Genomic DNA, 12,572 nt, shown 5'->3' with positions numbered 1-12,572 from the left:
TTTTTACTGCATGCCTTCTGCCTTTGGTGTGAGGCTTAGGAAGGCATTTTCTCCCGAAGATTATATGTATTTGCCAATATTTTCTCCTAGTGCTTTTATGGTTTTAGTTTCTTAATTTTCATATTTAATCCACCTGGAATTTATGTTGGTACAAAATATGAAGCCTATTTTCCCCCATGTTTACTCATTCATTCCAACATAATTTGTTTAACAATCCATCCTTTCCCCACGAATTGATGAATTGCTGATCCTTTTTTTTTTTTGAGACGGAGTCTCGCTCTGTTGCCCAGGTTGGGGTGCAGTGGTGCAATTTCGGCTCACTGCAAGCTCCACCTGCCGGGTTCATGTCATTCTCCTGCCTCAGCCTCCCCAGTAGCTAGGACTATAGGCGCCTGCCACCATGCCTGGCTAATTTTTAGTATTTTTAGTAGAGACGGGGTTTCACTGTGTTAGCCAGGATGGTCTCGATCTCCTGGCCTCGTGATCCGCCTGCCTCGGCCTCCCAAAGTGCTGGGATTAGAGGCGTGAGCCACCGCACCCGCCTCCCCACCCTTTTTTATTTGAGATGCAGTCTTACTCTGTTGCCCAGGCTAGAGTGCAGTGGCATGATCTCGGCTCACTGCAACCTCTGCCTCCCAAGTTCAAGTGATTCTCTCACCTCAGCCTTCTGAATAGTAGCTGGGATTACAGACTTGCGTTACCATGCCAGGCTAATTTTTGTAGAGATGGGGTTTCACCATTTGGCCAAGCTGGTCTCAAATTCCTGACCTCAGGTGATCTGCCTGCCTTGGCCTCCCAATGTGTTGGGATTATAAGCATGAGCCACCACACCCGACCAGAACCCTTTATTAAAATACACTGAGATTTTTCTTTTTTGCTTTTATTACTATTATTATTTATTTATTTGAGGTGGAGTCTCACTCTGTTGCCCAGGCTGTAGTGCAGTGGCACAATCTCAGCTCACTGCAGCTTCCACAGGTTCAAGCATTTCCCCGGCCGCAGCCTACTTAGTAGCTGGGATTACAAGCGCCTGCCATCATGACCGGTTGAGTTTTGTATTTTCAGTAGAGACAGGATTTTACCATGTTGGCCAGGCTGGTCTGGAACTCCTGACCTCAAGTGATCTGCCCAGCTTGGCCTTCCAAAGTGCTGGGATTACAGGCGTGAACCACCACACCAGGCGGGCTTTCACTATTATTATTATTATTATTATTATTATTTTTGAGACGGAGTTTCACTCTTGTTGCCCAGGCTGGAGTGCAATGGTGCAGTTTCAGCTTACTGCAACCTCAGCCTCCCAGGTTCAAGAGATCCTCCTGCCTCAGCCCCCGGAGTAGCTGAGATTACAGGTACCCGCCATCATGCCTGGCTAATTTTTTGTATTTTTAGTAGAGACAGGGTTTCACCGTGTTGGCCAGGCTGGTCGTGAACTCCTGACCTCAGGTGATCCACTGGCCTTGGCCTCCCCAAGTGCTGGGATTACAGGGGTGAGCCACCACACCTGGCCTCATTATTATTTTTAATTGACATGATAATTGTACATAATTATGGGGCATAAGGTAGGATTTTGAAACACGTACTTTTATGAGATCAACTTTTTTAGCTTCCACATATGAGTGAGAACATATGGTATGTATCTCTCTGTGCCTGGCTGATTTCACCTCATACAATGAGTTCTTTTGTATTAGTGATTCTGTTCTTGTTCTTTTATTCATTTCCTTCATCTTTCCTGTAAGGCCTAATCTAGAAAACAAATTCACTTATAATTACTAATGAACTATTATATGATTACAGTTTTGGCTAAGATTGCTTACAAGGAATTGTGAAAGTGGTGGTTAAAAATAGGATCTTAGGTGTGGTCACACCATCTTGCGCTTCTTGCAATAGAAGGAAGCAGAAGTTCATTTTCTTTCACTTACTCTCTCTTCACCTCCCTGCTTCTATTGGTGAAGCCCAACTTTTTGCAAATGTCTTGGGGGTTTTTTAAACACAAGTGGAAAAGTACCCAAGAAACAGACGTTGCTACTCGCAAGGGTCAAATAAAATCAGTGCCTGAAACAAGTCAAATCAAAACCAGCTCCCTGACCGTACATTCTCACATCCTCTGTTAAAACAAATGCCAAGTCATTCTGGGAGCTGAATTAGTTCATGCTAAAAGTAGGTTAGTGTGGCTTTGGTTTAAGCTCAAGGATTTAATACCTGATTCTATTCCACTGGTTGCCTGTGTTTTTATTGATTTCACTTTTTATACCTTCTGCTTCTATCAAGATTATTTGTAGCCAGAAAGAAGGGTTGCAACAGCGACTCCTTGAAGTAAATAGAATTTATGGCAACTCTCTGTACCCAAGGAGATTCAAAAGATGTATGGCATGGCCTGTGGCTGTACTATGGCTAATGACTTAGGCTGTGGCCTGATGCACGAAGATGAGGAGGCCTATCAGAGTCCCTCCCGAGGGAACTGGGAAATCGGAGAAGCCGAAGTCCTGGCTGAGAGTGCTGAGGCTGAGTTGAGCTGAGGCTGAGCTGTCATGACTCAGCGGGCAGGTGTTCAACAGTTGTTTGTTGAGTGAATGAGTGATGTATGGATGGCACAGAAAGGCTACGATGGCTGCTTGTAACCCGAAGTTTTGAGGAAGCTGAAACTGTAAGGAGAGGCAACTGTCTGGCAGCGAGGCGTGAGAAACTCAACAGAGATGTGAAACAAGAGGCAGAAATGCCATGAAACAGCCAGAGGAGTCAGGCAGTCCCTGAATGTCCTGTCTCTGACGGTTTCTCAACTCACTGCCTCAAATCGTACCCGCTTGAGCACCACACTGGGTGAGGCTCAGGAGACAAGGTGGTACCAGAGAAGGGAGAACCCCGTGTTTCCAAGTCTAGTCCACACCACGGGCACCTTTGCAAAGAGTGTCCTTGCCCCTTTTCCAGAGGGCCCTTGAGGTGAAGAGCCAATAGACAAAAATGCTATTTTGGAAGACACGGTTACCTATCCCTTAGATGCTGACTGAATGGGTCAGGTCATTTATTAATCTTAGCTGCAAAGGAGAGACTCACAGGATCACTTTTTGGGGCAGGAGTATATTGCAAGCATATCCAATAAAGTGGGAGGAATCATCTTGCATCAATTCTTTAGCTATCCCATCACTGGGGCTCAGTACAGGGGCTGCGAACCCAAGCACTGCAGGAGCCAGGCAGAAAACTCATGGGTCAGGCATGAGAAAAAAATCAGGCTGCCCTGATAGAATTTTGATAGAATTATGATAGGTGGCTTGGGGCCACAAGTAATACAAAGAACAGAAAACCCAACACGGTGGCTTAAACAATGTTAAGACTTATTATCTCACTTCTCCCTGAGTCTCCTGTGCCATCCCCCAAGTCAGTCTCATCCTAAGCTGGTTCACCTCATGGCTGTCAATAGCCATCAGGAGCTATTAGAGCTGCAGGCTTCCTAACTCATGTCCAGTTTGGGAGTATGTGTCTCACCTACAGTCAGCAGATAAGTGGCCTTGCCTCTAGTCTGACTGGGTCAACTTACTCCATTTGTCCACTCCTGGGTCAGTAACCACAGGCACCAGGGAAATTTCGTGTCCTGAAAGGTTAGAGTCTGCGTTCCTGAACTAGTCACCATGAAGAGGCATGAGACTAGTACTGGTGTGGGCTAGTTTCATTTGGGAACAAGGATGAAGTCAGGTTCTCCTGAGCTACACGGGAAGCTGGTGGGGGCAGGGGTGGGTTGAGGAAGACAAATACCTGAAAAGAATCACGATTGGAAAAAGAAAGAGTATGGATGTCGGCTAATTAGTCAATCATATCCATTACATTTTAGTATGGAATGGTGTTGCTGGCCGGGTGTGGTAGCTCACACCTGTAATCCCAGCAGTTTGTGAGGCCAAGGCAGGCGGATCACCTGAGGTCAGGAGTTTAACACCAGCCTGGCCAACACAGTAAAACCCCATCTCTATAAAAAATACAAAAATTAGCCTGGTATGATGGCAGGTGCCTGTAATCCCAGCTACTCGCGAGGCTGAGGTGGGAGAATCACTTGAACCTGGGAGGCAGATGTTATGGTGAGCCAAGATAGCGCTATCGCACTTCAGGGGGCATAGTGAGAAACAGAGCAAGACTCTATCTCAAAATAAATAAATAATAAATTTATTTTTAATAAATTTATTTATAAATTTAAATATAAATAAATTTATAAATTTGTTTATAAATATATAAATAATATAAATTTATTTATATATAAATAAATAAATAAAGGATGGAGTTGCTGATAGAAGTTACTGCAATGATGGTGCGAACTAAACTATGCTGTCCAATATGGTAGCCACTAGTCACAAACCACTTGAAACATGGCTAGTGTAAGTGAGGAACAGAAGTTTTCATTTTATTTAATTTTAACTAGTTTCAATAGCCACACATAGCTAGTGGCTCCTGCACTGGACTATGCAGATATGGAGAATGTTCTCTATGATAAGAAAAATAAGGCAATAGTGAGTGGGGAGGGTTTAGGAAAGCCAGGAAGTGTCTGTCGCCTGAAGACAGTGGCTGCTGCTGAGTGTCAGCAGATTGCGGCTACGGGGGAAGCAAATGTGTTTCCATTACCTGTTGCTACATAATAAACTGCCCCAGAATTTAGTGGCTTAAAAGAACAACCATGTTATTTGTTTACAATTCTGCTATCTGGGCTGAGGCTCCGCTGGGTGGTTCTTCTACTGGTCTTCGTGTGGCTGCATTCAGTAGGCAGGTCATCTGGGATGCTGAGAATCCCCTCTCCATATAGTTGCAAACTCCTCCTCAACCTATGATGGAAGGTAGGTGGACTTCTAATATGATGGCTCAGGACACCCCAGTCATGAAAGTGGAAGGTGTCAGACTTTAAGCCTGTGCCCAGGCCAGGCCCAGAGACACTTTTGATGTATTCCCTTGGTCAAAATAGGTCACAGGCCAGGCCTTGTGGCGTGATCTGTGAGGAATACACAAAGGCTTGAATACTACGGGGCGTGGTTCAAAGTGGTGGGATCATACTAATGTAACAGGTTGTCACAAGTCCAGCATTGCCAGAGCTCACATTTTCCCCAAATAGCAAGGCATCCAAATTTATACGTGAAACCTTTCAAATTGTAACTGTTAGTTCACTTTCTTTTGGTACCAGCTTTATTGAGACATATTCGCATACCATATAATTCACGTATATAAAGTGTAGAATTCAGTGGTTTTTAGTACATTCACAGAGATGTGCACCAATCTTCCCCTCCCCTCCCCCAGTACCGGGAAACTGTACTAATCTGCATTGTCTGTATGGATTTGCCTATTGCCTATTTTGGCCACTGCCTATAAATGTGATCTTGCAATATGTGGTCTTGGCTTTTTTTTTTTTTTTTAACTTAGCTTCAGTCTTCTCAAGCAAGGTAATGCAATTGGATTAGTTACTATCACCCAAAAATGGCAGAGCGTATTCAGCACTGTTTGCACACTGGGTTTACTATCGCCCAAAAATGGCAGAGCGTACTCAGCACTGTTTGGACCTTCAGTCTTCTCAAATGAGGTAATGCAATTGGATTAGTTTACTATTACCCAAAAACGGCAGAGCACACTCAGCACTGTTTGGACACTGGGTTCACTATCACCCAAAAACGGCGGAGCACACTCAGCACTGTTTGGACACTGGGTTCACTATCGCCCAAAAATGGCAGAGCATACTCACCACTGTTTGGACACTGGGTTCACTATCACCCAAAAACGTGGGTGCGTACTCAGCACCGTTTGGATACTGGGTTATCACGTGATTCAAGGCATTTGCTTTGCTTTCATTCCATGTTTAATGTTACTTTTACTCTAGACTTTGCCTGAGCATCAGACTTATCAGTCTTAGAGCAAATACTCAAAGATTCTGTCTCATCTGCCAACTGCAAAGTGGAAGCAGCACTGGACTCATAATTAGACATAAGCCTTTCACTGACATCTGAGTTCTATTGCTTTCTCTATTTTTTGAGACAGTTTCGCTCTGTCACCCAGGCTGGAGTGCAATGGCGTGATCTCAGCTCACTGGGACCTCCACCTCCTAGGCTCAAGCGATTCTCCTGCCTGAACCTCTTGAGTAGCTGGGATTACAGGTGCGCACCACTACCACCTGGCTAATTTTTATAATTTTAGTAGAGATGGGGTCTCATCATGTTGGCCCGGCTGCTCTTTAACTCCTGATCTCAAGTGATCTGCCTGCCTCGGCCTCCCAAAGTGCTGAGATTATAGGCACGAGCCACCGTGCCACTGCACTCCAGCCTGGGTGACAAGAGCAAAACTCTATCTCAAAAAGAAAAAAAAAATGGCATATATGTGTGTGTGTCTACATGTACGTGTTCAAGGACATATATTAGCATCGAATAATAAGTTAGGATACTAATATATGCTCTTGAACATGTATAGACACACACATATATACACACACACATACATGTACATATGTACGTACACACAGATATACATATATGTATGCACACACGCATATATGAAAACACAAGGTGACTTGCATCATTTACATTCAACAAATGGTCAGTCATTCACTCATCCAGTTAATTCTACACCTATTTATCAGTTGCAAGCGCTGTGCTAGCCTCTAGAACTAGGATAGTAGCTAAAACAAAGATCCCAGCCATCTCAGCTTTAAAGACAGGCATTAAATAGTTGCACAAAACAAGTATAAATTATAACAGGTTCTGTGGGAAAAAAGTATAGGGAGTTCCAAGGCCCTAAAACAGGGGGAGCTAACCTAGTGTGGGAGGGTTAGGAAAGTGATATTTGAGCTGACAGCTGGAAATGACAAGCATCAACAGATAGGTGGCAAAGGTCCAATTCGGGCATTCGATTATTCTCTCATTAGACACTCATTAAATATATATTGCCTGCAGTGTGGCAGCACTGTGCTGACCATCAGTCTGTCGAACATTTTTAAAAGTTTTTTAAAAATAGAATGCATGCAACTTCAAGACTTACTGGCAGGATTACTTCTCCAGATGACCTACTGGCAAGCCAACTTCCCAGGTACTGGCTCCATCCTCATCTTAGCTGGAGGGAAGGATGATGGAAGAGGAGGTGATCTTACACTAATCGAATCATTGCAGCAGCTGTGGATCCCGATTCCTTCCTTTCTTTCTTTCTTATTTTTATTATTATTTTTTTGAGACAGGGTCTCACTCTGTCACCCAGGCTGGAGTGCAGTGATGCCATCACTGCTCAATGCAGCCTCTACCTCCCAGGCTCGAGTGATCCTCTTGTCTCAGCCTCCCAAAGTGCTGAGATTATAGGCATGAGCCATCATCCCAGGCCAGGGTCTCAATTTCTTAAGACATGCTGAGGGCCATTTTTGGGCGGCCCTCTTTCACTCCACTATGTGCCAGGCGCTGTCCCAGAGGCAGGGGCCATAGTGAGGAACAAAACACAAGAGAACCCTGCCATCAGGAAGCTTACGCCTATAAACACATGCAGGCTGGGAAGATAAACGAATAAATTTAAAAATGTGGCTGGGCGCGGTGGCTCACGCTTTTAATCCCAGCGCTTTGGGAGGCCGAGGCGGGCAGATCACGAGGTCAGGAGATCGAGACCACGGTGAAACCCCGTCTCTACTAAAAATGCAAAAAATTGGCTGGGCGTGGTGACGGGCGCCCGTAGTCCCAGCTACTTGGGAGGCTGAGGCAGGAGAATGGCGTGAATCCGGGAGGCAGAGCTTGCAGTGAGCCGAGATGGTGCCACTGCACTCCAGCCTGAGCAACAGAGTGAGACTCCGTCTCAAAAAAAAAAAAAAAAAAAAGTAACAGGTAATAAGGAGAAAGGGTATCATGACGGAATGAAGGGGATACTTGGGCCTCGGATGGGCTGGTGAAAAAAAAGTTTCTCTGAAGTCAACACTTGGTGGAAGGCTGAAGGATGAGAAGCCAGCCATGCAACCATAGATGGTTTAGGGGCAGTCTCTAGGAAAGCCTGAAACGGGCTGGAAGCTTGACTTGTTCTAAGCCTGTGATCCTCAATGGGGGCGTTTGCCCCCAAGGGTCCTTCGGCAAAGTCTAGAAGACATTTTCGGTTGTTAACCTGAGGTGACAGGGGGTGGAACTGGCCCATAGTGGATAGCAGAGGCCAAAGCTGCTGCTGAACATCGTGCAACGCACAGAAAAGTCCTGTGGCTCAAAACGCCAACGATGCACGGGTTGAGAAACCGGGTCCTCTCCAGGACTGAAGCCCAGGGCAGGGAGCACGGGGCGGCCTGAGCAAACCCGCCCGGAGAGCAGCCGCCGTCTCAGTGTGAGTTTTGGCTGCCTACTGGGCCCTACTGAAGCCCGAAGAGGGGCTCGGCTTCTTTGTTTAAACTCCCTCAGTCTGACTGCGTGCAGTGGCTCATGCATGTAATTCCAACACTTTGGGAGGCTGACACGGGAGGATCGCTTGATGCCAGGAGTTCGAGACCAACCTGAGCAACACAGCGAGACCCCATTTCAAAAAACTGTTTAAAAATTAGCCAGAGGCGGTGGCGAGCGCCTGTGGTCCCAGCTACTCGGGAGGCTGAGGTGGGAGGGCCGCTTCAGCCTGGGCAGCTGAGGCTGCAGTGAGACATGACCGCATGACTGCACTCCAGCCTGGGCGAGAGAGGGAAACCCTGCCTCAAAAAAGCAAAAAGAGGCTCTCAGCCGCCAAGCTCCGGAATCCCCAGCTCCCCAAAACAGTCGCTGACCCACAGTACCGTCCACCTCCTCACCTAGTTTCCGGGGAGGAGCCGGAAGTTCCGGCGAGTGGGGCGTTGAGCGGCGGCGAGCTCGCCCAATAGGGACGTCCCGGGCCCGGCGGTCTCGCGAGAAGGGCGGCGTCACTGGGTTCTGGGACAAGCGACCCGGCGGCCGGGCGAGGCAGTTGGCGCTGTCGCATGGAGGGCTCGGGGGGCGGCGCGGGCGAGCGGGCGCCGCTGCTGGGCGCGCGGCGGGCGGCGGCGGCTGCGGCGGCGGCTGGGGCGTTCGCGGGCCGCCGCGCGGCGTGCGGGGCCGTGCTGCTGACGGAGTTGCTGGAGCGCGCCGCTTTCTACGGCATCACGTCCAACCTGGTGCTGTTCCTGAACGGGGCGCCGTTCTGCTGGGAGGGCGCGCAGGCCAGCGAGGCGCTGCTGCTCTTCATGGGCCTCACCTACCTGGGCTCGCCGTTCGGAGGCTGGCTGGCAGACGCGCGACTGGGCCGGGCGCGCGCCATCCTGCTGAGCCTGGCGCTCTACCTGCTGGGCATGCTGGCCTTCCCGCTGCTGGCCGCGCCCGCCACCGGAACCGCGCTCTGCGGTTCCGCGCGCGTGCTCAACTGTTCGGCGCCGGGTCCCGACGCCGCCGGCCGCTGCTGCGCGCCGGCCACCTTCGCGGGGCTGGTGCTGGTGGGCCTGGGCGTGGCCACCGTCAAGGCCAACATCACACCCTTCGGCGCCGACCAGGTGAGCCGCGCCCCCGCGCTGCTTCTGTCCCTGTCCAGCCCCTGCCCAGCCCCAACCTCTTCTCCAGCCCTAGCCCCAGCCCCAGTCCCTGCCTCTGATCTCAGAGGGTGCCCCTTGCCCCGGGGGCTTCTGTCTAGTGCAGGGGAAGCCCGCCAGCAGGTGGGCCAAGACTGGAGGGACCGGTGTGATAGGTGCTGGAAGGGGTTTGCCTGGGGCAGGGTGAGGTCTGTATACACACAGTGATGGCCACAGTGACTTGAAAGAAAAGAGAGGCCGGGCGCGGTGGCTCACGCCTGTAATCCCAGCACTTTGGGAGACCGAGGCGGGTGGATCACCTGAGATCAAGAGTTCGAGACCAGCCTGACCAGGCTGGCTAAAAATACAAAAATTAGCTGGGCGTGGTGGCGGGCGCCTGTTATCCCAGCTAGTCGGGAGGCTGAGGCAGGAGAATCGCTTGCACCCGGGAGGCAGTACAAGCCGAGATCGCGCCACTGCACTCCAGCTTGGGCGACAGAGCGAGACTGTCGCCAAATAAAAAAGTAAAACTCAAAATTATTAAATGAACCCTCTCTGTGTTCAGGCCGTGTAAGTTGAGACCAGAAGGCTGGGAAAGAGTAGTTGTTTGAGGAGCTTTCCAGACGTGGGGATTCGCAGGGGCAGGGCCCCGGGCCGGGAAACTGAGGGAAGGGAAGCCGCTATTGTTGCCTTAGCTTCCTTTACAACACAGTGGGAAAACACTCATATTGCGTCTTTGTGGCTTTAAAGGAGTTTTGGGCTAGGTTGGATAGGAGAGCTCAGATGAAAATGAGTTTGAATCAAGTTAGCATCAAGCTGCTCCCCTGCCGCTGTAACTGCCAAGAAGTGAGGGAGGAACCACTGCAGCTCTTCAGGAGGGCAAAGGAAATGGCCACTAAGTATTATATGCAGAATAGGCGCCTTTAAGAGTAATAGCAAACTCAGATCATTTCAGAAAATATTTAAAAAGTGGGAAGTGAGTTGGAAGGCTGGGGCCGGATCACATGAGGAGTGTTAAAGCGTTCGGGATGCAGTGGGAGCTTTACCGGGTTCCAGCAGGGAGTGATACTATTTATGTCATGTGCAGAGCAGGCACTACAGCTGGGGTAGCAGGTCAGGTCTACTTCTTCTTTTCTGAGGATTCACAAGCTAAGAATGGTTCTTAATGTTTTCTTTTTTTGTTGTTGTTGAGACGGAGTCTCGCTCTGTTGCCAGGTGGGAGTGCAGTGGTAAGATCTCAGCTCACTGCAACCTCCGCCTCCTGGGTTCAAGCGATTCTCCTGCCTCAGCCTCCTGAGTAGCTGAGACTACACGTGCACACCACCATGCCCAGCTAATTTTTGTATTTCTAGTAGAGACGGGGCTTTCACCATGTTGGCCAGAATGGTCTTGATCTCTTGACCTCGTGATCCGCCTGCCTCGGCCTCCCAAAGTGCTGGCATTACAGGCATGAGCCCTGGCACCCAGCCGGTTCTTACATTTTTTAGTGGTCGGAAACAGGATAATTTGTGAGGAGTGAAAATTTTATGAAAATCAGATTTCAGTCTCCATAAATAAAGCGTTATTGGAATACAGCCCCGCCTGTTTCTGCGACACAGCCACTGTGCTGGGACTGCTTTCACTAAGCAGTGGCAGAGTTGAGTAACTGTGATGGAATGTCTCATAAAACTCAACATGTGAACTGCCTGCCCCTTCACAGAAGTGTGCGGATGCTTGTTGTAGAGAATGGGTTGTGTAGGAAGTGGTGACATTGGGGATATGAGGTGGGAGTCTCTCCTAATTAGAGTAGAGGCAGTGGAAGTGGGTGGGTGGAGTTCAGCTGTGGAAGTAGAACGGGTAGAAAGTACTGGTGAGTTGTCTAGTCCCTGTTTGTGTTGCTATATAGGAATACTTGAGGCTCGGTCATCTATAATGAAAAGAGGTTTATTTGGTTTAGGGTTCTGCAGGCTGTACAAGAAGCAGGACGCCAGCATCTGCTCTGGTGAGGGCCTTGTGAACGGGAGCCAGCTGTGTAGAGATCACATGCACTAGAGGCAGTGAGAGAGGGGAGGGAGGTGCTAGGCTTGTAAATAACCTCTGTCATAGGAAGGTTCACTCCTAAGTGCGACAGCCCTGAGCCTTTCTTCAGGGATCGTCCCCATGACCCAAACAGTAGGCCCCACCAGCAGCACTGGGGATCACATTTCTTCTTGAGATTTGGAGGGTCAGATTGAAACCATGGCATGTGAGCCGTAGGGAAGGCGACTCTTAGGCTTTTGCCTAAGTATCTGTGAGCGCCTGTTTTTTTAGGAACATTTACTGAGAGCTTACTGTGCACCAGGCACAGTGCTTGCTAAGTACAGTATTTGGTGAGTCCACATGACGCGTATGCTACGTGTCTACAAGACTGCTTGGTTAGTCTACCTGACACGTACAGTGCCCATTTTACTGATGAGGAAACTGAGGCTTGAGAGGCTTAATCATTGGCCCAAAGTTACACAGCTTGTGTGTGACTGAGCCAGGATTCAGAAGCCCGTCCTTTGAATGTGAGCTTTCACTCTGCCTGTGTAAGGCTATCCATTAGTCAGGAGACACCTTAGAATGATGTTAGAAATGATAGTCTTCTAATGTACTGAATTGGAACTGGGTTTTTTGTACAGTGGCTTATGCTTTACATACGTGACCAAATCTGAACCTCACAGGAGTCTTAGATCCACTTTATTGATGAGGAAACAGGCACAAAAGCAGATCACTTTCTTGCTGCCTGTAGGTAGTGAGTGGTCAAGCTGGACTTCATTCCAGCTCTGATTCTTTTTTAACTGCTGCACGAAGATGGACCCCGTGCGCATGCCTTCTGCAATGGTTCTTCAGGGCTGGATCTCCAGACCCAGGCTCTTGGCCTTGGGGTGCCATTGGCTCATGAAGGAACGGGGCTGGTAGCACAGTCAGGCTCTTATCTTTTAAAGACTTGGCCACGCCACACAAGTGTACTTGAAAGCTTCTATTTTGCCTCTTACTTGTGCTTTTCCCACATGATCTTACTTAAGCCTCGCAACAGTTGATGGTGTATGTGCTGCAGTTATGCCTGTTTTTTAAATATATATATGTATATATTTTACTTTAA

At 48.6% G+C, this 12,572-nt stretch overlaps 2 protein-coding genes across 2 annotated transcripts in view; one reads left to right on the top strand and one right to left on the bottom strand.

Annotated features, from left to right (window-relative positions):
- GLT1D1 (glycosyltransferase 1 domain containing 1) overlaps positions 1–8,737 on the bottom strand; it is a 148,979-nt gene extending 140,242 nt beyond the window's left edge. The window contains exon 1 of the mRNA XM_073021226.1: positions 6,991–8,737. The gene's annotated coding sequence lies outside the window, so the exon portion shown is untranslated. The remainder of the gene's footprint in view (positions 1–6,990) is intronic.
- A 155-nt stretch (positions 8,738–8,892) lies between these two features.
- The window catches only part of SLC15A4 (solute carrier family 15 member 4), a 32,927-nt gene continuing 29,247 nt past the window's right edge, over positions 8,893–12,572 (top strand). Inside the window, exon 1 of the mRNA XM_008005213.3 lies at positions 8,893–9,454. Within this exon, the coding sequence (XP_008003404.3) occupies positions 8,909–9,454 (546 nt within the window). The 5' untranslated portion in view covers positions 8,893–8,908. The remainder of the gene's footprint in view (positions 9,455–12,572) is intronic.

The sequence above is a fragment of the Chlorocebus sabaeus genome, chromosome 11 (genome assembly GCF_047675955.1).
Source record: "Chlorocebus sabaeus isolate Y175 chromosome 11, mChlSab1.0.hap1, whole genome shotgun sequence".
Classification (NCBI taxonomy): domain Eukaryota; kingdom Metazoa; phylum Chordata; class Mammalia; order Primates; family Cercopithecidae; genus Chlorocebus; species Chlorocebus sabaeus.
The sequence above is the reverse complement of the archived record's forward strand: the minus strand, read 5'-3'. Positions and strand labels throughout refer to the sequence as shown.